Source organism: Oryctolagus cuniculus, chromosome 7 (assembly GCF_051225735.1).
Source record: "Oryctolagus cuniculus isolate XC-2025 breed Fujian yellow rabbit chromosome 7, ASM5122573v1, whole genome shotgun sequence".
NCBI classification, from domain to species: Eukaryota; Metazoa; Chordata; class Mammalia; order Lagomorpha; family Leporidae; genus Oryctolagus; species Oryctolagus cuniculus.
The window spans coordinates 26,478,486-26,506,342 of NC_142873.1; the positions used below are offsets into that span (position 1 = coordinate 26,478,486).

Below are 27,857 nucleotides of genomic sequence, written 5' to 3' on the forward strand. Positions count from 1 at the left end.
TGCTTGTCTTAGAAACAGAAGCATGTTGTTGATTATAATGCGGATAAAAAATAACTTTAACAAAATAAAATGAGAGAGATGCTCGTGTTTCATTTCAGTTGTGTCAGTTAACTCATTTTTTTCTCAGGAGAAATGAATGAAAAGATAGTGGCAAGAATTAGAACACCAGCGCACCTTAGAAAGCAAAATGGAGTCATCTTTTTGGAGATGGGGGAAATCAAGAGAAGGCACCAGTGTCAGTGTCAGAGACTGGCGTGGTGAGGTCGTTCGCTCCCTAAGCATCTTGTCCTCACTGTCTTGCCTGTTGGTTCCTTCCTGAGTAAAGAAGTTTGTTCCATCTCCTGCAAACTTTTGTAGGCATCTGAGAGAAGTCCATGGAAGACAGCTGTCCTGGGGCCCAGAATGGGCAGTTTGTAGTGAATGCTCTCTGGAAGGCACAAGAAGGAAGGACAAGCTACTTAGATTTTATCCTTAAAGGAATTCAAAACAATCACAGGCCACAAAGACTTCTTCGAACTTAGAAAGCAGGTTCAAAATTCACATAAGCATTCCTTTTTCACTGAACCATCTTATATCCCACAACATTTAAGCTTCTACAAATCTTGCTGAAGAGGCCAAAAATAAAACTAAAGTATTAGGAGTCACTGCTGATTTCATTACAAATGAAGATATAAAATATATGGAGTTGTAATATGTACTAAATGAAAAGGAAGACCCAATATTCAAGAGACTCTTCAGGGACACATGTATAGTGCTTTTCTCTGAAAAAAAAAAAAAAAAGATGTATAGTAACTTACAGAAAGGCTACAGTAGGGATAGAAAGTATTTGCATTTCAAAAGGAATCTTTGTTCTGTGAAATAACTTATTTTAAGGCTTTTTAAAACCTGTACCATCCTGAATTCTTCTTCAGATATGATTTGATTTACAAAATCATTGGGATAGTATTCAAGCTTTCCAGAAGACACAGGGTTTGAAGGATAGTCAATCACTACACAAAATAGCACCTTCCCACTGGGCATCACCGGCTGCCTGGGGGAACCGAAGCCCAGAGTTCCCCGCAACAAGCTCCTTAGTCCGGCTGCATGAGAGTGAGAGATGAACGGACTGCAAATCTAGGATCCAGTTTGGCCTCATCTGTGTAGTGAAGACACCACAGACACAAATGGACTGAGGACCAGAACTTTTTAATCCTAACTTTCTGTTCTTTGTATCACTTGCCCACCACTGTGCCGGGAGGGAGGCTCAAGTTAGTGATTAGCATCTGCACCAACGTTTATCCAGACCAAGAGCCTGTGGGAGTCATGAAATTCTGGGCTCAAAGCAAAATAAGTGAATCCAGAAAAGAATCTCCTTCACTTATAGGGATAGGTTCTTTCCACTTTCTTAGTTTTCATTAAGAATTATTGGAAACTTAGAAGGTTTGGATGAATATTAGAAATCTCTGCTGTGACCAATGGAAGAAGTTAGATAATCATTGGCAGTAATGTTTGCTGGAATGAATCAGCCACTTGGTATCTGTAATGTGTCTGCAGGGAACCCAGCACAGGTGGGTGGCGGCCCCAAGAGCTGCAGCTTGGACATGTCTAGGTTACATATGCCTAGGACTGTTGGGGTTGGCGTTGCAGCCCAGAGGGCCAGTATAGTGTCAGCAGTTTTTCTGGACTCATAAAAGGTGGGGGCTGCTTATTCTGAGTGTTCAGCTCTCAGAGGAACAAAACTCTGGTTTTACAGGTGGGAATATGAAGCTTGTTCAGCAACAGTAGGATCCAGACCCGAGTCCCACTGCGGCGGGGTTAGTGTGTGTCACATGACCCTGAGGTCAATGCTGAAGTCTGAGTTCAAGTTGCTCTGTCCTTGCCTCTGTCAATATCAAGTGAACATAAGAACAGCACTGAGAAGTTGGGAGAAGGCTGGTGTTTTAGGGAATCTATGGGGTAAAAGGTGCAGGGCCTCAGTGAGGCTGCTTAAGGGGATTTCCCTTCTCACTTTGGTTGGTACCATGGGGACTGCCTGTAGAGTGACTTTTATCTGGTTGGTGTCCTATCCCTAAGGAAATTCTTCAACAGGTGAATTATTGGCCAGAACCACACGGCATGGAGAGGACCTGGGAAGGAACACAACATGGGTAAGGGTGAGTGAGGCCTGAGGAGAGGACAGGTAAGAGCTGGAATGAAAGGAGGACTGTGGACCAGTTCAAATCCATCAAATGGCAATAGTTGAAAGAGAAAGGGATAGAGAATGGAAAATTTCTCAGAAGTTTAGAAATTATCTGTGGGATTAAACTTTTCATTCTATTACCCTCAGCATCACATGTTTCAAGTAGCAGATACTCTAAAAGAAAGCAAACCTGTTGGAATGTCATCACGGGAAGGTTTGGGAAAAGTCTGGGTTTGGGGTTGAGGAAGGCTCATCGTTCTGATTGAAAAAAGCAAGAAAACATATATGTTAATTGGCTAAGGCTTGATGGAAAAGAATGCATCTTTATACATTTTACAACACAGATGATGGTCTCTCAAATCCACCACTGTTAACCTGGTGAGTAGCTCACTTTGTGGCAATGAAGACAACTGGTCCAAAGATCAATAATTCTCAAGCTCTTTTGCCTTAGTGGCAGTCACTGTAAGAACATGTATGGTCTAAAAATAGGAAGGATTAAGGAAAGAACCCTCCAATTTCTAAAAAAAGTAACAAATCTTCCATATCAATAATATACCCTTAAAGAGGAAAACTGAAAATATTTTGGTTAGACTTCCAACTTTAGAGAAAATGTCCTAACCACATTTTATTTCTCCTGACATCCAGGCTATGGAGATGACCCTTATCCAAAATGTGCATGAGCCCAAGACATTTCTATATTTGTTTAAATTGTGTAATTTCTAAAAACTGTCAAATTGGTAAACTTTGATGAGATATCTATCTAAAGATCTACATTTATTTAATGGTGTCTACTTCCAAGATAATTTTTGCATTGCTAACAAAAATGCACCATTCTAACCAGTGTATTTTATTCAGTTGCCTCTGGAAGACTCAGTGAAACTGAAAAAAAAAAAGACAGAAAGTAAAACCTCTTCTATTATCCATCTTTGTCAAACAGGCAAGTGGTATTTTCAGAATGGAATAATTTAAGTTCTGCCTATTCTACTATTCAACAAATGTAGAATATTTCTCCATCATTTTTTCTCTTTTTGCTCCCTCACTCTCTTCCTTTTTCTCTTCATTCCTTCCACTCAACATTATCATAATTTCTTCAAAGGCTATAACTGAAGTCACTTTAAATACCTATTATTTCAGTGAGGACAGTTCCATCTGCCTATATATGCAATGAGATTTTAAAACTACAGAACAGATCTTACAAGCTATAAACAGAACCAATTCCTTACTTTACAGTCATCGAAGATAACTTTCAAACAGAAGTGATACATTTTACTTCAATGTAATGAAAAAGAACCAAAAACCAATCTGATGATACTTCTGGTTGGTGTTGACATGATTATAAGATGTGTTTGACCCTTAGTCTTAAATGGATAAGAGCTATTTATTTAAGATAAAACCAACTAATGATTCTGGGATTGGAACTTTATCTAAGGTACTGAACTTGCAAGATAAATTGAATGAGGCGACAAATTTCAAAGGCCTTATTCACCGAGTTGCTTCACTTTCAATCCAGCTCCCTGCTAGTGTGCCTGTGAAGCAATAGAAAATGGCCCAAATACTTGGGCCCTTGCCATCCATGAATGAGACCAAGATGGAGTTCTGGGCTGCTGGCTTCAGCTTGGCCCAGCCCTAGCTGTTGTAGCCATTTATGGGAATGAACCAGTGGGTGGAAGATTTTCTCTCTCTCTCCCCACCCCTTTCAAATATAAATAAATAAATTTTTTTCAAAAGACTCTCATAGGAGAGTAAACTTGTTCAGAAATCCCTAATCTGAGATAGTTGTCTTCCATTTAGATAAAGAATACTTATTAGAATTCATTCTTTATCATGATTTGATAGAAGAGCTCTTTGAAAGTATAGAGACAGGATAGGCAAATGTTATCAGTCCTGGGGCTGGATTGTCCAAATACCCATTTCCTCCACGACCTTGTCCACCTGGGGCAAGTATCTGGTACATGGCTTCAATGCATCTGAGTTTGTATATTGGTCTGGAACAAATGGCCTTAATGTCATAAAAGGAATCAGAACTTCTACCACTGTGACACAAGGTTCCAAAAGGACTCATTTATTTTCCCACATTATTGCTGTCTGTAATATGGGGGGAAATTAAATTTAATAACATATACTTTTTTGGTTGGTCATATGTCAGGAAAACACATGATAGCAAGGCAAGATGACTTACACTGATGGCTTATTAAGGGTGAGACAATGTTTTGAGGATTTAAAAAAATTATTTATTTGAAAGTCAGAGTTGTAGAGAGAAGAAAAGAGAGAGATAGAGGTAGAGGTAGAGGTAGAGGTGTAGAGAGAGAGAGAGAGAGAGAAGGAGACACAAAGAGATCATCCAGCCACTGGTTCACTCCCTAAATAGGTGCAATGACCAGGGCTGTGCCAGACCAAAGTCAGGAACCAGGAGCTTCTTCTGGGTCTCCCACATGGGTGGCAGGGGCCCAGGGACTTGTGCCTTCCGCTGACACTTTCCCAAGCACATTAGCAGAGAGCTGGATTGGAAGTGGAACAGCCAGGTTTTGAACTGGCATCCATATAGGATGCCAGCACTGCAGATGGTGGCTTAACCTGCTGCCTCACAGTGCCAGTCCCTGTTTTGAGTTTTTAAACAATGTAAAAACATAAGAGGAGTGGGAGTATGGGTGGGAGGTGGGCACAGTGGGAAAAATCACTATGTTCCTAAAGTTGTAGTTATGAAGTGAATGAAATTTGTTAACTGTAAAGCTGTATAATTCTGCATACATTCCTACAGACATACTTCTAAGGGTACAGTTTATAAACCTGTCATGGGACCCCAAATTCCCTTGAGCTGGGTGGTAAATATATCTCCTTAAGTGTTAAAGTGATCATATGGATAGGATTAAGTGTCTGGTAGTAATAATAGATAGAATTGAAAAGGAGTGAATGCTCCAACATGGGAAGAAGTCCACACAGCAGACTCAGAGAATGACAATTGCTTTAAATAGCACTCTGACCTCAGAATCAGCTTTTAAGGCATTCTGGTCAGGCTGAAAAGCCCACGAGAGCATTTCAGGAATGGAAAGCCAAGACACTGTGGCAAAAATGTCCTACAGGAAGGACCTCAGTGGGTGAGACCCCAGTGGAAAGAAGTGATCATCAATGAAGCAGGTACTTTTCTCTGAAGGGAGGAGAGAACTTCCACTCTGCTTATGGCCTTGTCTAAATATTGATGGAGTTTTTGGATTCAGAAGGCTTCCATAGCCTAGGCAGCTCGTGTCAAGAGCCTCGGGTGATCACTGAGGTCACACATAAGAGTGTTAATTGTTAAATTAACAACAGGTGTCACTCTGCACTTGCTACCCATGCAGGACCTCTGTCCTCAAAGAGATGTATTATAATTATGTCTAAGTGCTGGCAAAAGATGTATCATTCTTAGGTGCTTCTTTAAAGTTAATTAAACTTCTTGAACAGGCCTCTCCGAAGGGAGGAAGGAACCTCCACTGTGATACGGCCTTGACTAAACAAGTTCAGAGTTGGTGAACTCAAGGGGCTTCCATAGCCTAGACAGCTCATGGCAAGAGCCTCGGGTGATTGCCGACATCATAAATAAGAGTGCCAACTGTTAAATCAACAACGGGAGTCACTGGGTACATGCTCCCCACGTAGGATCTCTGTCCTTAATGTGTTGTACTATGAAACTTAAAAACAACACTACTAGTCCAACAATGCCCTATGCCTTGTGCGGTTGTGTGAGGGCAGCCTGTTGAAATCCTTGCTTAGTCTATACTAAGTTGATCTTCTGTATATGAAGTGATTGAAAATGAAACTCAATGAAGGGCGGGATGGGAGAGGGAGTGGGAGAGGGGAGGGCTGCGGGAGGGAGGGAGGTTGGGGGGGGAGCCACAACAATACAAAAGTTGCACTTTGTAAATTCACATTTATTAAATAAAAAGCTGGAAAAAAATTAATTAAGCTTCTTTTAAAAAAGTGAGATTTTTTTGGATTGAAAACTATTTATTTATTTTTAACTTTTATTTAGTAAATATAAATTTCCAAAGTACAGTTTATGGATTACAATGGCTCCCCCCGCATAACTTCCCTCCCACCTGCAACCCACCCATCTCCCTCTCCCTCTCCCATTCCATTCACATCAGGATTCATTTTCAATTATCTTTATATACAGAAGATCGATTTAGTATATATTAAGTAAAGATTTCATCAGTTTGCACCCACACAGAACATAAAGTGTAAAATACTGTTTCAGTACTAGTTATAGCATTAATTCACATTGGACAACACATTAAGGACAGAGATCTTACATGAGGAGTAAGTGCACAGTGACTCCTGTTGTTGACTTAACAATTTGACGCTCTTGTTTATGGCGTCAGTAATCTCCCTAGGCTCTTTTTTTTCTGTTTTTTTTTTTTTAACTTTTATTTAATGAATATAAATTTAGAAAGTACAGCTTATGGATTACAATGGCTTCACCCCCCATAACTTCCCTCCCACCTGCAACCCTCCCATCTCCTGCTCCCTCTCCCATCCCATTCACATCAAGATTCATTTTCAATTCTCTTTATATACAGAAGATCAGTTTAGCATACATTAAGTAAAGATTTCAACAGTTTGCACCCCCATAGAAACACAAAGTGAACTATACTGTTTGAGAACTAGTTATAGCATTAATTCACTTCGTACACCACATTAAGGACAGAGATCCTACATGAGGAGTAAGTGCACAGTGACTCCTGTTGTTGACTTAACAAATTGACACTCTTGTTTATGGCGTCAGTAATCACCCTAGGCTCTTGTCATGAGTTTCCAAGGCTATGGAAGCCTTTTGAGTTCACTGACTCTGATCATATTTAGACAAGGTCATAGTCAAAGTGGAAGTTCTCTCCTCCCTTCAGAGAAAGGTACTTCCTTCTTTGATGGCCCCATTCTTTCTACTGGGATCTCACTCGCAGAGATCTTTCATTTAGGTGGTTTTTTTTTTGGGGGGGGGGTTTGTGTTTTTTTTTTTTTTTTCCCAGAGTGTCTTGGCTTTCCATGCCTAAAATACTCTCATGGGCTCTTCAGCCAGATCCGAATGCCTTAAGGGCTGACTCTGAGGCCAGAGTGCTGAAAAAAAAAAGTGAAATTAACTTCAGGATGCAATGACTTTGAACAGCCCTTGTCTTGATTGTTGAAGAACAGTTTTCATTGTTGTTTGGGTGTTTTTCATGAACACTGTTGAACCCTTTACTTAGTATAGAGTTGGCCTTCTGTGTATGAAGTTAATCAAAAATGGATCTTAGTGGAGAATGGGACTGGGAATGGGAGAGGGAGGAAGAGGAGGGGTTAGAGAATGGGTGCGAGGGTGGGTATGGTGGAAAGAATCATAATATTCCTAAGCTGTACTTATGAAATGCATGCAGTTTGTATTCCTTAAATAAAAGTTTTCTCTGGTGGGAAAAAAAAATCCTCTGTATGATGGTTTAATACAGAAAAAGAAAACTTTGACAAACAGAATTCAGACTGGTTGTTTTTTCTTTATGCTATTATTGATAAGAAAGTAGCAAGTGACAACAAAATAAATAGATTAGAGGAATTTCAGTCACTAAAAATTAGCAGAAGATATCCTGGATTTAGGACACAATATGTGTGATCGTCTGTATCTTGTGAACCAGGTATGTCATTGACATGGATAATTTGTATTTAGTTCTGCTCGAGTTATCAAGGAAATCTATCCTATTCCTTATTCTGTTCTTATGAACAGAATAGCTTCCATAATAATTTCAAAAGTTGTTCAAGAAAAAATGGTGAAAGTGTGTTTTTTGGGCTGTCTTAACCAGAAAATGAAACCAGTCAATAAGCCCATTTCCCAAGCATCCCTAAACACCTTACTTACTGTGTTCCCATATCCTATCCTGTATCCCCAAACAAATATAGTGAGAATTAAAGTCACTGCCTGGTTTAAATCTTCTGGCTTACCTATGACTCACAAAATTCTTAAAGGATAGTTTGAGGCCATCTGGGATTCTCAGAGGTCTTGATTGTATCTGAGGAAGAAAGTCTCAGTTAGAACATTGCCCATAACTGCCTTCTGATTTAAATTAATAACGCACTGTAACTTTGGTGAACTTGAGTTGTATTTGATGTCAAAGTCATTTATGTGGGGCCAGCATTTTGGCACAGCAGGTTAAGCTGCCAACTTCAACAACGGCATCCCATGTTGGTGCCAGTTCAAGAACTGGTTGCTTCACTTCGGATCCAGATCCCTGCTAATGTGCCTAGGGAAAGCAGTAGAGGATGGCCCAAGTGCTTGGGCCCTGCTACCCACATGAGAGACCCAAATGGAATTACAGACTCCTGGCTTCAGCCTGACCCAGCCCTGGCTGTTGGGGCCATTTGAGAAGTGAACCAGTGGATGGAGTCAGTGTCTGTCTCTGCCTCTCTCTCTCTCCCTCTCTCTCTCTCTCTCTCTGTGTGTGTGTCTCTTCCTCTCTCTGTGACTGTCTTTCAAATAAATAAATAAATATTTTTTAAAATTATTCATGCATCTTTGTGATATGAATGAACCATAGGACCCTTCTCTGAAGTTAGAGTATCTTTGTTCTTCCCTGGTTATCAGATTTTGAAGTTAGATACCTTAAGATTAGTAAGACTTCAAAACCTGTTTATTTATTTAGGCCACCCCCACATGTAATTTTTACTTCATAACAGAGCCTACTGCCTCCTGGACTACTGCTTGGTCATTGTCTACCTTATGTTCTATCAAATTACTGAAGGAATGAGTGTGCTTTGAACTACACTTGAAAATTTTAAGTGCCCCATTTTGGCCCTTTAGGCCAAAAATCAGTGTACAACATATATAATTCCTCACTCAGAAACATCTCTTTCTTGATCTTTTTCAAACTATTTACTTTCTCGAGATGTTGGTCTTCTTTTGGAAAACTCGTTTTCACTAAGAAGTTTTTTTTTTATTAATTTTCAGAAATTATTGTAGCTTTGGCAACAGCATGATAATCACAAAGATGTGGGTACAGGTGTTCAGCTGCTCTACTCACTGAGTGACTTGTACCAGCTGGCTTGATTTAAATTTATGGCACAATAAAACTGCAGTTTACCAACATGTCAAGTACTTTCAGAAATGCTTGAAAAATAGCAAACAAACAAACAAAACACTAAGTGTTAATGCTACACAAATGCTGAGCACCTACTCCATTTGTTCAGATTGTTCTCATAATTCATTACCCGAAAGAAAGATGGAGGAGGAGGAGGAGGAGGAGGAGGAGGAAGAAGGGGGTGATCTGGTAACAAGGAGCATCTGGAGGTGGTGGGGGGCAGCAAAGGCTTTAGTGAAAACCTGAGAGGAGGTTTCCAGACACATAAAAGGGGGTTGAGAATGTGCCAGAAGCAGACCTTGCCTTTCTAATATCAACTTGGTTCCTCTCTGCAGGAAGCTATCTCCTTCCGAATGTCATGATCCCCATTCTAAAGGCCCTAAATGCAGCTAAATGCACAAAGTGGGCTGTGGAGGTTACATCAGAGCAAAGTTGCCAGACAATGCCTGTGTTTCTGAGAAAAAGTGCATCGTGGCAAACTCCCATTCTTTCTTGAAAACCCTGCATATTCTTTTTCTTCCAGGAAGACCTACCTGATTTTTACTTTCCTTGCCTCATTCACCCCCTACTAGACCGATTTCTATTTCTATTTATTGTCATTATTTGTCAATCTATTTGTTCTGCAAGGCAGGGATTATGTGTGATTTTTTAATTTTCTTTGCACTTAACCTATTACCTGAGTACTTGGTCCACAGCAGCAATCAACAGATATTTGTTGACATGAACTGAATATATTAATGGAGTTTTGGAGCCAATTTTCATGTTAGAGAGTATCTACCTACAATCTGCCCAATTTATAGTCCTTTAAAAATTTTTTTGAAAGGCAGAGTTACAAGAGGGAGAGAGAGATAAAAGGAGAGAGAGAGAGAAAGAGAGACACACAGAGAGATTCCATCTGCTGGTTCACTCCCCAAATGGCCACAACAACCAGGGGTAGGCCAGGTTGAAGCAGGAGCCAGGAATTCCATCTGAGTCTCCCACATTGGATGGCAAAGGCCCAAGGACTTGAGACATCTGCTGCTGCTTTCCCAGGAGTATTAGCAGGGAGCTGAATTAGAAGCGGAGCAGTCGGTGCTCATATGTGATGCTGGTGTCACAAGCGGCAGTTTAACCGTCTGTGCTACAACGCCAGCCCCAATAATCCTACTTCAAAAGAAGTTCAAAGGATGAATGAGTGATTCCATTTCTAATTTGAAAAATTACTGATTGATTTTCCTTTAATTAAAAGGTAGAGAGATAGACAAAGAGAATGTGATCTTCTATCTGAGGGTATACTTCCCAAATGCCTGCAAATAGCCAACGCTAGGCTAGGCCAAAGCCAGGAGGCTGGAACTCTATCAAGGTCTCCCATGTGGGTGGCAAGAAGCCACATACTGAGCCATCACCTGCTGCCTCCCAGGGTGCACATTAGCAGGAAGCTAGAATGGAGAATGTAGCTATTACTTGAACCTGGTATTCTGATAGGGACTGAGTGTGTTCCAAGCACGGTCTTTTTTTATTATTATTATTATTATTTTTGTTTTTTGACAGGCAGAGTGGACAGTGAGAGAGAGAGACAGAGAGAAAGATCTTCCTTTGCCGTTGGTTCACCCTCCAATGGCCGCCGCGGCCGGCCCGCTGCGGCCAGTACACTGCGCTGATCCGAAGCCAGGAGCCAGGTGCTTCTCCTGGTCTCCCATGGGGTGCAGGGCCCAAGCACTTGGGCCATCCTCCACTGCACTCCCGGGCCATAGCAGAGAGCTGGCCTGGAAGAGGGGCAACCGGGACAGAATCTGGCGCCCCGACCGGCACTAGAACCCGGTGTACCGGCGCCGCAAGGCAGAGGATTAGCCTAGTGAGCCGCGGCGCCGGCCCCAAGCACGGTCTTAAACACTTGGCCAAACATCTGCTTCATATAGTCCTGTTAAAGGGCTTGAAAATGTTAATTAGAGAGCAATGCAGTTAATGGAGGGCTACAGAATTTGTGTGTTTAAAGGAAGATGAGTTGTTTGAAAAGAGGTATGATAAAAGACAGCTTAGAACATGTCATGGTGTCTGCCCCTGGTGATTTGCAAACACAGACAACAGTAGTTATGTCTTCTGCACAAAATGGTTGAGCTCCTGGCCCAAGATCCCCCAGGAATAGGCCAGGACCTATTTATTTATTTTTTCAGATTCACCCATTTTGTGCTTGTATTTTTTTAAAAAATTCTAGTGCTAATCTTTATATTGAGGTATAATTCACATATACAATTCATCATCTTAGTGCACGATTCATTCGTGTTTAGTGTTTTAAAGAGTTGCACAGCAGTCATCACCAGAACATTTCATCATCCTAAAAAGAAACTCTACTCAGTGCCTTTAGCACTCCACCCCTCCTCCACCCCTCCTCCATCTATGGCAACTTCTATTTTCTGTCTCTATGAATTTGCCTATTCTGGATGCTTCAGAAAATATAATATGTAGCCTTTTGCACCTTTTTAAAACTTAGCTTCAATCTTCATTTTCATGGCTGAGTAATATTCCATTGCATAGGCAACACATTCTGTTTATCCATTAATCAGGCAATAAGCACTTGAATTATATCCATTTTTTGCTATTATCAATACTACCATAATAGCATCTAAGATTTTGAGAAAAAAAATGCCTTGAATCTGTAGATCAATTTAGGGAATACTGACATCTTGATAGCATCAAGTGTTCCAATCCATGAACATGAGGTTCTTTGCACTTATTTTAAAATTTCTTTTCATGATGATGTATAGATCTGATATTCTTTTGTTAAACTTATACCTAAATGCTTATTTTTGATGCTACAGTAGATGATATTATTTTCTTAATTTCATTTTTTTTGATTCACTGCTAACATTTAAAACTAAAATACTCTTTGTGTATTCACCTTGTATCCTGTAATGCTGTGGTCCTTAGTTGTGTGTGGATTGCTCAGGACTTTCCACATATGAGATCATGCTCTCTGAAAACAGAGAGTTTTTGCTTCTCCCTTTGTCTTTTGAAAATCTGTCTATTCATTTGAAGGGCAGACTGACAGATGGTGAGAGACAGAAAGACAGGGGAGAGATCTTCCATTTTCTGGTTCACTCCCCAAATGGCTCCAACAGCAGGATCTGAACCAGGCTGAAGCTAGGAACTCCCTCCTGATCTCCCACGTGTGTGGCAAGGGCCCGAGTACTTGGGCCATCATTTTCTGCCATTTCTGGTGCATTAGCAAGACTCAGTCTGCAGCGAGCCTACTGGGACTGGAACCAGCACTGATATGGGATGACAGAGCTGTGAGGAGTGGCTTAACCCTCTGTGCCACAATGCTGGCTTGTACTAATTTCTTTCTAATCTGGGTGGTTTTTATTTCTCTTTCTTGCCATAATTCCCCTGGCTAGAACACACAGTATAATGTTGGATAGAAATAGTAAAAGAAGATAGCTCTGTCTTGTTCCTGATCTTAGAGAAAAGTATCCAGTCTTTCCGCACTATGTTAGCTGTGGGCTTTCCAGTAGATGCTTTTTACTCAGTTGAGGAAGCTCCCTTCTCCCCCAGGAGTAGTTTTATGTCCTCCCTGGGAGCTCCACTTCCTCTCTGAGAAAGTCAGAATGTCACAGGGACAACAGCAAATCCGCAGTCCCTCCCCCCGCAGATAGCTAGGCAAGGCTATTGCATGCCTATTTTCTTTTTTTTTTTTTTTACTATTTATGAGGAAAATTTATTGTTCCATATATACATATATAATGTGTTCTATATACGTTGTAGAGATATAAATGGTAGGCATCATAATTTCCTTTATTAAACTTCATTTTAGGTACAACAATGATAGGCCCCCAAAAAGCTAACCAATGCATATGGGTCTTCCCCATGTTAATGAGAACCACCTACCACGCAAGTAAAACTGAAAAAGTTATTTTAGTGTTTGTTTTCTTTTTTTTAAATATTCATTTATTTATTATTCTTACTTGAAAGGCAAAGCTACAGAGACAGAGAAGGGGCTGAGGGGGAGAGGCAGAGAGAGAGAGAGAATGAGAGAGGGAGAAGGAGAATCTTTCATCTGCTGGTTCACTCCTCAAATCTGTACAACAGCCAAAGCTGCGATAGGCCAAAGTCAGAAGCCAGGAATTCCATCCATGTATCCCACATAGGTGGGAGAGATGCATGTCTATTTTCTAACTTCCTGTAGTTTCCCACTGGGTTCCGACAGCAGTAGGGAAAGGCCCCTGGGAACTGTAGTGTTTGAGGACCTTCCTGTTAGATGCTGCAGCAAACAGTAACATCACAGTGTAGGGTTCTACTCCTGTCAGGCCTGGGCAGGGGCAAAGGTCAGAGAAAGGTCAGAGAAGAGGACAGCTGTGAGAGTATCAAGCATGCCAGCTGGCGGAGCCCAGGTCAGGCCTGGGTCGGGGCCTTCTAAATGTGGGCACAATGATTCCAGGAATAAGACCTGGTGAAAGCCTAATCTTAATTTCCCAGGCTGCAGTCAAAGCAAATGTTGAACACCATGATCCTAATGATGTAGAAGATGAATATAGATTGCAATATCCAGGTACAGCTGTGCCACAAGCTTCAGTTAGATTTCTGAATCCCTCATAAAAATTGCACAGAACTGCTGCTCTCTTTCATAACATACTAGCCTGAAGCACTTTTGCCAAGAACCTAGTGGAGGGGCACCTTTTGCAGCTCCTGCTTTCCCCGACCCTTGCCCTTCCTCTCACAGTATGCTAAGCCCCATCTTCTTTGCTAGGGCAAAGGAGAATTACAGGATACCAGCATTAAAAGGATCCTTTCCCATCCCCTACCCAAAACCTAACCACGTGGCTACATTAACCCTTAACCGAAGCCTGTTCCTTACCCTGACCCTAATAGCTAAACCAATGCTAGCTCTAACCCTTGAATGATCTCAGTTCTTAACCCTAACCGGGTGGAACATGGCTCCCGAAACAGGCCTCTTTCTCTGTCAGCTTTGACAAATGGCAGAGGTTGTCTCCGTTCCTTGTACATACCCGTGATATCCTTCTTCTTCATATCCCCAATATGCCCCCTGCCCCCTAATTCCCCACCAAGTTACAGATATCCAGGCCAGGTGACCCCCCCCACCCCCAGCCAGACACTGCTATAGAGTCTCTCCCCAGGTTTCCTCCTGATGTGTGAACTGAATTAATGATAAACTCAACGGCTGAGCTGCTTGTTTCATGATCATGATGGTGGAGGAGGTCCATGGGTGTGTGCACACATGTTGTGGCAGAGATATGTTAAAGGGACAGAGAAGCTCCATGACTTCCCAACCTCCTGTAAGGACGCAGTTATGTAGGATCCCAAGCAGAGTGCTCATCTCATCTATTCCCCTGTGGTCCACCTACTGTGGCTCTCCTTCAGCTTCTTGAACTAGGGAAGATATGGCACACTGTGCCAGGCGATGGTGCCTCAAGGCCAGTGTTCCTCATTTGCAGCTTCCGTTAAGGTCTTCCTTGCAAGGGGCCCTATCACAGTCTCTCTGTGGGGCTCTGATAGGGGCAGGGTAGTGCTCTGCCCTAGGGACACCCATGCCCATCTCTCACATGCCCCCTGCCTACCATGCTTATTTCTTGACATGTGGAACAGAGTGGCTTGTTTGGGAGTAGCATGGAGTTATTCTGGTTCTTCCTGACCTGAAAGAAAAGGAGGACAAAGACAGGTGAGGAAATGATAGGGTACTTGGGGAAGCAAAGAAGTGGGAAAAGGGCAGAAGGGTTACAGGTAACAGCGTTTCCTTCCATAAAACAGAGATGGGCATTCTGGCCCCAGTCCTGTGCAAGGTAGATATTGAATCTGGGCTTTGCTGCAGGAGGTTCAGAAAGGGCTTAGGTAGGCCGAGTGAGTTGCAGACATGGTGGCCATCTTAAGTCTGACATATATGGTGACACAGGTTAGAGCACACTTGGCAGAGAAAGTGAGGGCAAAGGCTGAGGCTTGAAATCTGATGGGGTCTGTTTGCCAATCTGAGCATCCAGGTCTGAGGGGCTGCATTTTCCCACAGGTGTCACCATCTTCCCATTTCGGCAAAGGCTCTACCATATATATGGGCTAGCTGAGGACCTCGGATAGCTAAGAAAGAAGAGCCCTCTTCTGCAAATCTCTGAACGCTAGCCACTCCCAGCATTGTCTTTTCTTCTCATGCCTTCATTCCGGCCCAATAGTAGCTCTCAAGCATCCATGCTCCAACACCACTTCACCCTGCGGCCCGTCCTGAATGCACCAATTAAGCCATAAGCTGGCACTGGTGTGTAGGTCCCGAGCCCTTCTATCCTCTGGGGGAACAGAGGCTGTCTCAGTAGTAGAAAGCGATGGCCAGTTGTGATAAGGTGGGGCACCCTGTCTGCGCCTGTGACCACTGCCTTCTTCCTGACTCCTCTCTGCAGGAGAGTGAGAGAGAGGGCTGTGGGGCCCTTACACCTAGGACAGGAGGCTCTCATTTGTATCTCTGGTAGAAGGTTGGTGGAGGGAGTGAATGCGATGTAATTTGAGACTAAATTTGTATATGAGTATTCTCTCTTAATTACTCTCTCTCATTCTCTCTCTCATTAACACCAACTTCAGTTGTGAGATGCATTCACAGAACGTATGGAGCTGGCACCGCGGCTCAATAGGCTAATTCTCTGCCTTGCGGCGCCGGCACACCGGGTTCTAGTCCCGGTCGGGGCGCCGGATTCTGTCCCGGTTGCCCCTCTTCCAGGGCAGCTCTCTGCTGTGGCCAGGGAGTGCAGTGGAGGATGGCCCAAGTGCTTGGGCCCTGCACCCCATGGGAGACCAGGAGAAGCACCTGGCTCCTGGCTTCGGATCAGCATGGTGCGCCGGCCACGGCAGCCATTGGAGGGTGAACCAACAGCAAAGGAAGACCTTTCTCTCTGTCTCTCTCTCTCTCACTGTCCACTCTGCCTGTCAAAAAAAAAAAAAAAAAAAAAAAAAAAAAAAAAAAAAAAAAGAAAAGAAAAGAAAAAAAGAAAAAAGAAACGTATGGAAAACTGTGATGAGGAGACCACTGCAACAAATAGGTGATGGCTATCAAGGGAAGCCTTCTCCTTCTATTTGGTCACCTTTTGGGCCTCTCACAGCATGGGGGAGTGTCTGGGGTGTGCTGGTATGGTGACCTTTGCCCTTGAGCAATACTGGGGCTTGAGGACTGAAAGCTATTGACAAAATTGGGGTCACTTGACAAATATTTAAAATGCACTTCATTTTTATAGGCATTTTCAAAGAATACGCTCAGTATTACAAGGTTGTGGGTTGGTATGTTAAAGTATGGGTGCGAATGACTAGACTGATTCATTCAACAACAAACATTTATTGTGAGGCTACCATATGCGTGTGTGGGTGCTGCAATGGGGTCACAGCAACGCATAAGATGGAGTCTCTGGCCCTAAGGAAGACAAGAGAAGAATACAAAATCATGCGTCTGCCTAATCATTAGGCATAGTGGCCACAAAAATGCTCAAGACACAGTGTGTTGCTGCAAGCTGTTCACCGCCCAGCAGAGGGTGTGCCAAGGAAGGTGGTGGTGTTGAAGGTGCTGTGGCAGCAGTGTATGGAAGCCTCAGTGAAACCTCAAGGGTAGAGGACTCCCTTGGAGGTGGAGCAGAGACAGAAAGGTCTGAGAAGGGTTGAGAGAACAGGCATTGCCTGGTAGGTGTTTGTTGGGTGACCAGGGAGAGGGACATTCCCAGGCCAGGAAACACTGAGTAATAGCACAGAATAACCCAGCAAATCAGCTCCAGGTAACTGAGGATCTGGGGCTGGGTAGAATGGCTGGATTGTCTGCTGGCAGGAGGGATGGACTGAGAGGAGAGACTAGAAAGGAAGTGTCCGTGTCTGTTCACTCCTCTGTTTCAAGGCCGATTCAACTTTCTAGCATGTCTTCCTTCCTCACTCATGGTTTCTCAGATCAAACCCTAAGGGTGACATCCCCTGCAGCTCATGCTCTTCCATCCCCTGTGAGTTCTGAGACTGACACATGACTCTGCACCTGCCTTTCAAAGTTGGGCACAGCAGATATCATAGAAGAGGCAATGATGACCATTGGGCCTTCAGAAAGGACAAAGACCACTTCCAGTTGGAGGAATCAGGAGAGGCTTCCTACAAGTGACAAACTCTGTCTGAGAGGGAGACCTGGATGGGGGAGGGGAGTGTGACAGAAATCCTTGGGTTGCTGTGTTTACTTTTAATAGTTATATGCGGATTCTTACTTGCCCTGCAATTAATTCCTTCACCTTTTCCAAACGTCTGGTTTCTGTATAAAAAAATCTACGAGATTCTGTAGGAAGTGGGACCACGGAGTTCATTGCAAACCAAGCAACAAATATATTTATGAGAGCTCCAAGGCCCCTGGCAGGATCTTGCTTGTTTAATTCACCTGTAAATGTGACTATAGAGTCCCACAGCCATGATGAGCATCATCCCTTACAACCGGAAGGACTAAATGTTTTACATATTGTCCTATATGGCTCTGTTAACTCCTCATCTTTTTTTTTCTCATTTTTTTTAAGATTTTATTTATTTTATTTGAGAGTTAGAGTTACAGACAGTGAGAGGGAGAGACAGAGAGAAAGGTCTTCCTTCCGTTGGTTCACTCCCCAAATGGCCACAATGGCCAGAGCTGCGCCAATCCAAAGCCAGAAACCAGGAGCTTCTTCCTGGTCTCCCACATGGGAGCAGGGGCCCAAGCACTTGGGCCATCTTCCACTGCTTTCCCAGGCCATAGCAGAGAGCTGGACTGGAAGAGGAGCAGCTGGAACCAGAACTGGCGCCCACATGGGATGCCGGCGCTGCAGGTGGAGGATTAACTTTCTATGCCCCTGCGCCGGTCCCCTCCTCGTCTTTTAAGATATAAGATAGGTGTTACTTTCTCAGAAAACTCTTCTCCTGCCTTCCTGCCAATTCTTACCCCTATAACCTGAGTTGGGTGCCTGTCTCTGATTCCATCATAACTGTCTATGCATTCTGTACCTTTCGTCCTCCTACTTCAAGTGTATTTGTTTCCTCTATAAGGTTGAACAAGAGTCATGCCTTATACTTTGTGTTCCCTGGAACTTACTGTAGAATGTGACACACACTATCCAACAAATTTGTTTGAATGAATGAGTAACTTTTTTATTTTTATTTTTTATTTTTTTGACAGGCAAAGTGGACAGTGAGAGAGATAGAAAGAAAGGTCTTCCTTTGCTGTTGGTTCATCCTCCAATGGCTGCCGCGGCCGGCGCACCGCGCTGATCCAATGGCAGGAGCCAGGTGCTTTTCCTGGTCTCCCATGGGGTGCAGGGCCCAAGCACTTGGGCCATCCTCCACTGCACTCCCTGGCCACAGCAGAGAGCTGGCCTGGAAGAGGGGCAACCGGGACAGAATCCGGCACCCCGACCGGGACTAGAACCCGGTGTGCCGGCGCGGCTAGGCGGAGGATTAGCCTAGTGAGCCATGGCGCCGGATGAATGAGTAACTGTGAACATTTAAGTTATCACGTATAAATATTATCGTGATTATTAATATACAGCTATAAACACACATGCACAATACACATGTGCATGCAGATCACCATCACAGTGCTGTCTTAAGGAAACATTACAGAACATTAGTGTCGCAGTGTAACAAATTCATTCTACCTAAGGTGCTGGCAAGAGCACTGGCTGTGAGCCTGAAGAGTTCTGCATGAGCACCCTGAGTGACTTTGGTGAATGATCCCCTACTGCTGATGAGCCCTGTGGCCAAAAAGAGGCAGAAGCTCTAACGATTCCCAGGCTGCACGTGCAGAGGGGATCTGTGGCAGTGCCCCACCTCCAGGTCACTGCTGACTAAAGCTTCACCTCCAATCAGAGTGACTCCAACCCCTCCTGAGTTGATGCAAATAGTCTGGGAGCCTACGTTCTGTCAGCCTCATTTCCTCCATCCTTTTTTGCTCTCTTGCGTAGCACAGAAAATAAGGACTCTTCCTTCTGAGCATTCCCTCCCTGCTGGGGGCTGCTTTAAGGCCAGCTCAGCAGCAGTAGCAGGAACAGGCGTGAACTGGCTACATTAACAGCATAAGCCCCTGGTTACATTATCTCTGGAGCCAGAGGCCCTGATATGTTAATGGGGCTCTCATTTCCCAAGCAGCTGTCCTCAGGACAGCAAATGCACTTGTGACAGGAGAGTGACAGCAACCTGTTTGTGGTCTGACTGAGATATGATGCCGATTCCAGCCAGTCCCCAGAAGCCAAAGCTTGCTTTGCACATTTTGTAACTCGGAACATCTTAATAGCTGAGAACAATATCTGCTGAGGTTCCTAAAGCTGGTTCATAGTCCAAACCCTTGGTCTCCTTGAATCTTTGATAAAGAAGCAGAGAAACACGCTCCTCTCTCCCTCTCTCATTGTCTCTTCCTCTCTCTCTCTGTCCTTCCCTGTCTCCCCTTGCCCCACACACCTGTTCACATAACAGAAACCAAAAATGTAAGCACCAGATGGTGATTTTAAAAATAGGCATCACACACATGATTTGAGGAGCGCTGACAAATTTACCTTTGACCTTGTAGCCCTTTGACACCTCTAGTCTCTACCCCCTTCTACTCCTGATTTCTTTGAGACCCTATAGGTCACCTTCTGAGGTCACCTAGCACAATTCCTTCTGTGAAGGTGACGAGGAAACCATTGCTCAGTGGGTGAGTGGAGTGGTAGGAGCCATGTGAAGTCAGACTATTCCTATACCCTACAGAGTCCAAAATGCAGCAGCCAGAGAACTAGTTCAATACTCAAAAACAAAAAGTATGATAACTACACACTTTCCTTCTGAAACCACCAGCCATTTCAGTGAAAGAATAAAGCCGAATATAGTTTTGAAAACATTCTTGCTGCTCACTACGGAAGTTTTAAACACACAAAATAGACGGTCATGTGCACCCTTACTCAACTTGGCATCCCTTCTTCAGGCCAATGGTGGACATTATTACTTCTCCTTCAAAACTGTATTTGTCATTAGGTGTTTGATCAACATGAACAGGAAAAGGGCTTAGGAGCTTACCAGGCAATTTCTTGGTGCTCACAAATTTTCAAGACACAGGATCAATGTCAGAGAAATAATAGAGTTCTTAGTGGGAAGGAAATCGGAAGTCACCCTCCCGTACACTTTCCCTGCTGTGCATCTGCTACTGCATGGTCTTTTCAGGCAGAGCCTTTCACCACAGGTCTGCTCAGACCCAAATAAATAATGTCCTCCTCTTTACTCTGACTCATTAGCCTGGAGCAACAAACCCAGACAAAAGAGAGAAGAGGGAAGGGGAAGAGAGGAATCGAGGGGAGGGGGCATTCTGCAATCTATTAGTAATTAAGGAGCTCGAGCTAATTTACACCCAGCCCCAGCAAACAGGCAATGGAGTTCTAGGGTCTCCAGTTGCAGGTCTCCCTGTCAGCTATACACCTGCTTTGGCCTTGCAGTGGATTGCCAAGTCTGTCACCTCTTGGCCCAGTATCTGGACTGGTATGACACATCTTCCTATTCCACGGCATTCTGAAAAGTTCGGGGTTGATGCCTGGAAATGGCAGGTGAAACTCCCGATGAGAAAACCTCCCCTGGCAAGTGTTTAGATGAGGAAACGTTTGAGCTTCATTTCTTTGTCTTCACTAATTTTTTTCCTTCTTGGTTGGTTCTGTGTCTCTTTGCTCCCCTTTGTCTTCCTACCTCTCTGCGCATGTGTCCCTCTCTGGCCACCTGTCTCCCTCTCAGCGTCACTGTGTCCCTGAGCCCCTGTTTCCGCTGCTTATTCATCAGGGATACTGCTCCTGGCACATGTCTGAGTACACCTGTGTCTGCTCCTAGGCAGGGAGGAATGCCACTTGGAAGCAGTCGTACAAAGTTCTGCCCTTTGACCTGTGATGCTGAACAGAAAGGGAGCCAGGTGGCAGGACCTTTGCACCTACACACAGGGTCGAGGGACTCCAGCTCGTGGCAGGACTGCTAGTATAGCTTCTTGGCAGCTCCCTGATTTAGCGACTGAAGGGAGAGATAGGGTGTCCACAGTGCATTCCTTTCCTGTGAGGCACAAGTATAATTCCTCTCCAGAAAGGAGCAGTTGCAGGCTGAGCCCGTGGCTGCCACCTGGGATACACGTGCCGGGCTCCCAGCACTCTAGAGGCCTGTGAGTCAGACACGGAGTTGACAGGAGATACCCACCTGGTGCTGCAACAGAACAAGAATCTCAGGTTTGCCATCAGGCAAGGGTGACTCTCTTTCTCACCCACAAACCAGTGGAGGGTCAGCCCCCAACAGGAAAAGGATGAGGGTGAAGTACTTGTGTTCTCTTCTAGCAGGAACGGTGACGTGTGACTTTTCCCAGATCTGCCGGCCACTGGCCTCCCAAGCAGCCTAACAGCCAAGCAGCTAGAAGCGGCTGCTCTCAAATGTCATCTAGTGGCCAGTCGTGAGTATTGCAGCCGTGAAACGCTAAGCCGGCCTGCAGATGGCCTCTCACTTCCCTTGGTCATTAGTAATGCTTTCCTCTCTGGCCTTCTGGCACAGTTAGCTTGGCGGATGCTAAGTGCCTGGGTTGACATCATGCACTGAGAACCAGCGAAAACCTGGGACAAGGAAGCATTCTGTGGCAGGTGAGAGCCTGTCTAAATAGGACATTCAAGGAGACTAGAAGCCGGTTTGGGAGCAATTACCCACCCCACTCATCGCCCCTCCCCTGTCCTGTGCTAGTGAGTGTCATGATGCCACTGTTGCCTACGTTAATGAGGCAACTCTTAAGCATAGACCCTGACAGTCCAGTGCTGAAAACCGGCAATGCCTCGTTGCTACTCTTGACTCTTGCGGCCCTAGGTCCTCTAGCCAGGTTCACCCATCCTTGGTTCCCATCCACACAAGACTGCGATCCACCTTTTCATGTGCTTCCAGCACTTCCTGCACTCTGAGCTCCACCTCTTTGTGATGATATTTCTTCTTTAGCTCTTTCTCTGTCCTGGCTCTTCCCCCCCGTTGCAAGGGTGCTATGCTCAGGATGCAGTGCAGACACAGCTTCCTCCTGACGCGTCCCCTTGCGCCCTCCCTTCCGTCGCTGCCCACCCTCCTCATTTGCAGGCAACCTCCCGTCCCACCTTTTCTCCCAAGGTCTTTGATCTCCACTGGGCTCTCTGTACCTTTCCCTTCCGCCCACTTGTGTGGGCTGCCCCGACTTACTCATCTCTGTTTGTATTACAGCCAATAAAAAGGGCTTGGTAAGCACTCAGTGACTGACATCAGGGCTCCTAGTCATTGTGGTGCACATTGCTGAGTGCTCATTAGGGGTCAGGCACTGCTTAGGGCATTGCTGATGGCAGCTCTGTGAGTGCTGGGTAAGGTTTCAGGTGAAGAAGTTGCTAATGTGGCCGAGTGTTTTCTCTCCTTCTCCACCTCAGGAGTGTGCCAGCTGCACAAACATTGTCAGTCACTGCAACCCCAGTGTCACCAGCACCACTGAGTGTCAACCCCCCACCCCCAACCAGTCATGGCTGGTTTCTGTGAGAAGGCGGAAAAGGAAGGGTTTGCATGAGTGTAGACTGTTGAAGGTTGGGAGATAACGGTAATTTGTTGTGGGAAGGAGTTAGAGTCCAGAAATGAGGATTGGTTCCAGGCCAGGTTGAGAAGTCCCTGAAGGTCTTGGGAAGATTTCTGCATATTTAATTTCTTGTTCTATTTTTGATGATGCCAACTTTATGCCTTTATTCTTAGTTGCAGCAGACCGGGGCCCTGAGGCACCTGAAACAGCGTGAGGGGTGGCACCAACAAACATTTATGGAACCTGAGTGATGTACTAAGCACAGCACTAAGGACATAAGAGTTGTCTTCACATTCTATGTAACCCTAGGAGTCCTGCTACTTTTATTTCAATTAAAACCAAATTTTTTTGAGTACCTTAGAGAAGACATCTGGAACGTGAAACAGAATTGACAAATTCATATCCTTGGATGAAGTCGGAAAAATGGCATAGGAATGTGGAGATCTAAGTGATCAAAACAAGAGTAGGTTAGAATCAAGGCCCCTGGGTTGGAGAACTGGGCCCTTGAGCACTCCAGATGGAACATGTGAGCTAGCCTTGGCGCTGTCTTCTCCTCCAGTCCTGCGGGGCTCTGGACTTTAGGAGCTCTCAACAGATGGCTTTGCTCTCCTAAGTCACTTTGGCTTCTCTGTCTCATTTGTTTTGAATTAACCAATGACAGTTCTGGATTGCCAGACAGTATACAAAGAAAGCAGGAAACAAACAAACAAAAACGTTTCCTACAGAGGTGTAACTAGTGAAGGGCAATCCAGATTGCCTTCGTGAGGGAGCATCTCTGGGACATCTTTGATGTTTAAGCAGCGCCCATCCTCTGTAGCCTAGGACAATATGTCCCTGCACTTGCAGGCCACCTGCTTCCTGCCGGGAACAAGTCCTTCCCCTCCACTGCTCTCTTCCCCTGGAACATTCTTTCCTCCTAGGGAAGCAGGGATGCTGCAGAGACACCATAAGTTCTCTTTACAGGGTGGCCTGCCTCGCTCACCACTGCGGTGCATATTAGTACAGTGTAAGGGGTCAAGGCCCTGACAACCAAGAAATGGGAACCAGAGATGTCGGTAGTTTTGCCAAGAAAATCTCTCTACTGAGTAAAGATTTTATTGTCCATGGTTCACTTATTTTTTAAAATATTTATTTATTTGAAAGAGATACAGAGAGAGAGAGAGGAAGAGATAGAGAGGGAAAAACAGAGAGATCTGCTAGTTCACTCCCCAAATGACTGCAATGGCCAGGGCCGGGCCAGGCTGAAGCCATGAGCCAAGAGCTTCATCTGGGACTCCCATGTGAGTGGAAGGGGCTAATGTACTTGTGCCATCTTCCACAGCTTCTCCCAGGCCTATAGCAGGGAGCTGGATCAGAAGTGGAGCAGCTGGGACATGAACCTGAGATGAGATGCTAGAGTCGCAGGCAGTAGCTTTACATGCTACAACCACAGCACCACTGAAAGCAAAGGCATGTGAAAGGGGCTTGGTGATCGTGAAATATTTGCTGTTTCATTTCTCCTCAGCAACTTCTCCGGGCCCTGGGAGACCAGGGGTGGTGGCTCTGCCCATGAGCTCCTTTATGTCTGTCTTCCATATGGGAATGGGATATCTTGAACTTGTTACCCAAGAGCTCACCAGCAGAGACCACAAGGCTGAAGTAGAACTGCTTCAGCATGCAATAATCTCAGTATAAAAAGGGCTTCATGGTGAACTGAAGGGCTTTGGAGGCTGATGATGAGTATAGCTTTAGCATAGCCAGGTCAACCTCAGAGGAAGAGGGTCTCCAAGCAACTGCCAGCAGAGGCTGACCCACCCTCCTCCAGCCCACAGATGGGCTTTCACCACCCTCTGTGCTCCGGGCAAATTTCTTCAGACCAGTCTGCCCAAGGCTATGCAATACTTATGGCACAGTGAGAACTTTCCCTAAAGGTCTTAGAAAGGGTTTTGCTAAAAATAAACAGCTTGGAACACAAAGCTTTGGCTAGATCCGTGCGAACTGTTGATAGTTCAGTAAAGCAAATTTTCCAAAGACTTTGCACTCCTGTGTTATCCTCTTGGCGGGTCTGGTCACCTCATGGGTGCTGTCTTAGAAGTCTCACAGGGCAGGTAAGCTCCCATCCTCTAAGTGGGAGAATGAGTAGAACATCTCTGCTTACCTTAAGCATGTTCTCCTTGAGACCAGCTCATGTTTGGCCGGCTGGAGGGAAAGCCATCCCCTCCCTCCCAAGCTGGCTGTTGATGGACAGCTGACCCTGACATGCCAGGACCTGGCTGCTGGAGTGAACAGGTGCTGTGGACGCCAGCTGTGCTCTGGGCCTGCCTTTCTCAAGTTCTGCTCTCTGCTCCCCACCCTCTACCAAAGGCTTGTATAATGAAGGCACGGGGGGGGGGGGGGGGCAAGGGAGCAATGGATAAGAACACTTGGCTCCTGGCTGTAGGGGCAGATATAAAGGGCTTGTGATACTATGGGGGTGGTGGATGTTGCCTTGTTAGATGTTAATGACTAGCAGTCAGAAAACTCAGCAGGTTTGGATCCTGGACTCACACACCTGCAGGCAATACTGATTGGAGTTGAGGGCAGGCTGTCCCTTTAACCCCTCCTTGATTAGCTCTACTCATGACAGCACCCATCTGACTGTCATTAGCTGTTTGTACTCCGCCCTGAATTAAAAGGTGCTATGCTCTCATTACTCGTGCTGACCCTTAAAGTGCTAACAACTCTTAATAACAGCAATGTCACGTAGTGTTTTTAGTTCCTGAACAATCCTTTGGCTGGATTGAACCTCTGAATGACTGCTTGAGATATATTCAAAGTTACATAAAAATATTACAACTGAACAACAGGCACTTGAAAGCACTTGTGTACTTTGCTTTGAAAATACACAAAACGAACTGATTGCCTGCAGATTAAGTGGTTTTTAGTGCAGTGGACAAGGCAAACATGTTTGTTATTGAAGTGGGGGTGTGGAAAAAGTGACCGATATCTCTCATGGAGTGACTATCCATGGGAAGGAGGTTACGTGGCAGTTAGCAACAGCAATGGAAAACTCTTTTTGGAAAGTACTTTTCTAGAAAGCTGCTCCACATGCCAGGGAACCAACCCTCTTTTTGGTCTATGACGTGCCTGTGACACTGCCTCCAGGCCTGCCACTCTCCTGCCCTTCTTCTGGTTTCTCCCATACACCCCCACATCATTTCAATCTACCCCTCTTTCCATTTGCCCTTTCTAAAGCAGGGTTCCACACCTAGGGAGCACATGATAAAAAATGGGGGAGAAATGAGGAACCCTAGTTGTTGCAAGTGGTGGCTAAAGGACTCCTTATACACACATTTCTCCAATTCTGAAAAATAGAAATAGGTATAATACTGCAGTTTCTTTGGAAAGGGTGAGGATAACAAGATTTGGGAAGAGTGTCTTAGAATTAAATGTAGGTAGTTGCTACTCCATAAAGATAAGAATTTATGGCTTGGGTGTTTGATAAAGCAGTTAAAATGCCTTTTGAGACTCCTGTATCCCATATCTGAGTGCCTGGGTTCAAGTCCTGGCTCTGGTTTTGATTCTAACTTCCTGTTGATGTGTACCCTGGGAGGCAGCAAATGATGGTTCAAGTACTTGGGTCCCTGCCACCCATATGGGGGGCTTGGATTGAGTTCCAGACACCTGGTTTCAGCCTGGACCAGCCCTGGTTGTTGCAGGCATTTTGGGAGTGAACCAGTGGATGGAAGATACCTCTCCTTCCTTCTCTTTCTCTCTTTCAAATAAACACAAATTATTTTTTAAAATTTGAATAGTAGGGGAATTTATAATTTTAAACTTTTGATGGTTAAAATTTGAATATTTCAAATTAAAGCATAGGGGAAGAGCTGCGGTGAGGAAGAGGAGAGAAGTGTTTTTTGAGAGGCAGAATCTAGAGGACAAATCCTCTTCCATTATTACATGGTTGGTGGCAGAGAGGGGGTGTTAGCCCTTCTAGCCAGGCTATTCTGAATGCCCACTCTTTTTGTTTTTTGAGCAGTAGACTTGAGTCTCTCAACTGATCAGAAGTGCCCTTCAGATAACTGCCCTCATCCCTTAATAAATCACCTTCTGTGAGGCCTTTCTTGAACCTTTTGCCCCCAGTGGCTGAGCCGTTACCTTTTGGGAAGGCTGAGCACTAACGGCTTGTTTCTGAGACTGGCCTCACCAGGCCAAGGAACCTTGTCAAATTTTGGAACCGAAGCCTGGAAAGAAGTAGAAAGAAAGGATTTTTCAGAATTCATCACACATGATTGATCATTGCTATCGTAAGCTCAATGCAGTTAGATACAGTGAACATGTCACAAAAACATTTTTACACTTTATATTGGACTTAAAAAAATCCCTTAGGGTAGCCAAGAGTGAGAGGTGTGAACTCCATGTTACAGAGGAAGAAATCTAAGCTCAGGTCATGTGATTTGCCTAGAGTCCCACACAGCTCGTGCTTCTGTTTTCCGATTTTTGGGTCCACTATGTCCTGTGTTCTACCTTTTTGCTGTTCTAGCACTTGCATCTGTTTAAACAGGAATACTAGCCCTCTCCTGTTCCTAGCCTCTGGCTGTTCTCAGACACAAGGTCCTCTGCTCTCTCTCCTCTCAAGGAGGCCAGGAAGAAAGAACCAGAATCTTCAGACAGACAACTGGGCATTGCTCTCAGGCCGTCCACTTCCCAGCTGCCTGATTTTGGACAAATACTTCCAGTCTTAAATTTGTCCTCATGAAAGATTACATCATAATGTACAAGGCAATACACAAAAAACCAGGACCCACAGCAGGAGGGATTTTTGTCTGTTCCCTGGACTCCCAAACTAGTGCCTGGTGTCTGCAAGGGCTCGGCGAGCAACTGTCGCAGGAGGGCATGGATTCACCGGAGGCCCTAGCTGACGGTCTGACTCAACAAGCTCTCAACGACAGCGACGGATCTCCCGCTCCTACCAGCCCCGCCTCTAACCCGGCCTCCTCTGGCCTCACCCAGCTCTGCGGATGAGTAATACCTGGGGTTTCCATCGAGGTCCCGCTTCCCCAAGGTCGGAGCGTCGGGCTTTGGGCGGCTCTGAGGGGGCAGCCAGCAGGGGGCAGCAGAGGCCTCGCGGCGCCCACGGCGGGGAAGGGCGCTC

The 27,857-nt window shown here is 44.9% G+C and overlaps 1 protein-coding gene across 1 annotated transcript; it reads right to left on the minus strand.

The window, feature by feature from the left end:
- Positions 1-27,857, minus strand: C7H1orf105 (chromosome 7 C1orf105 homolog; the record flags this gene model as incomplete). The annotated part of the gene is made up of 6 exons (XM_089299378.1): positions 1-427; positions 8,099-8,166; positions 14,784-14,858; positions 23,101-23,188; positions 26,861-26,946; positions 27,735-27,857. Coding segments are annotated over 6 exons (744 nt in total), but the record flags the coding sequence as incomplete, so codon positions are not given.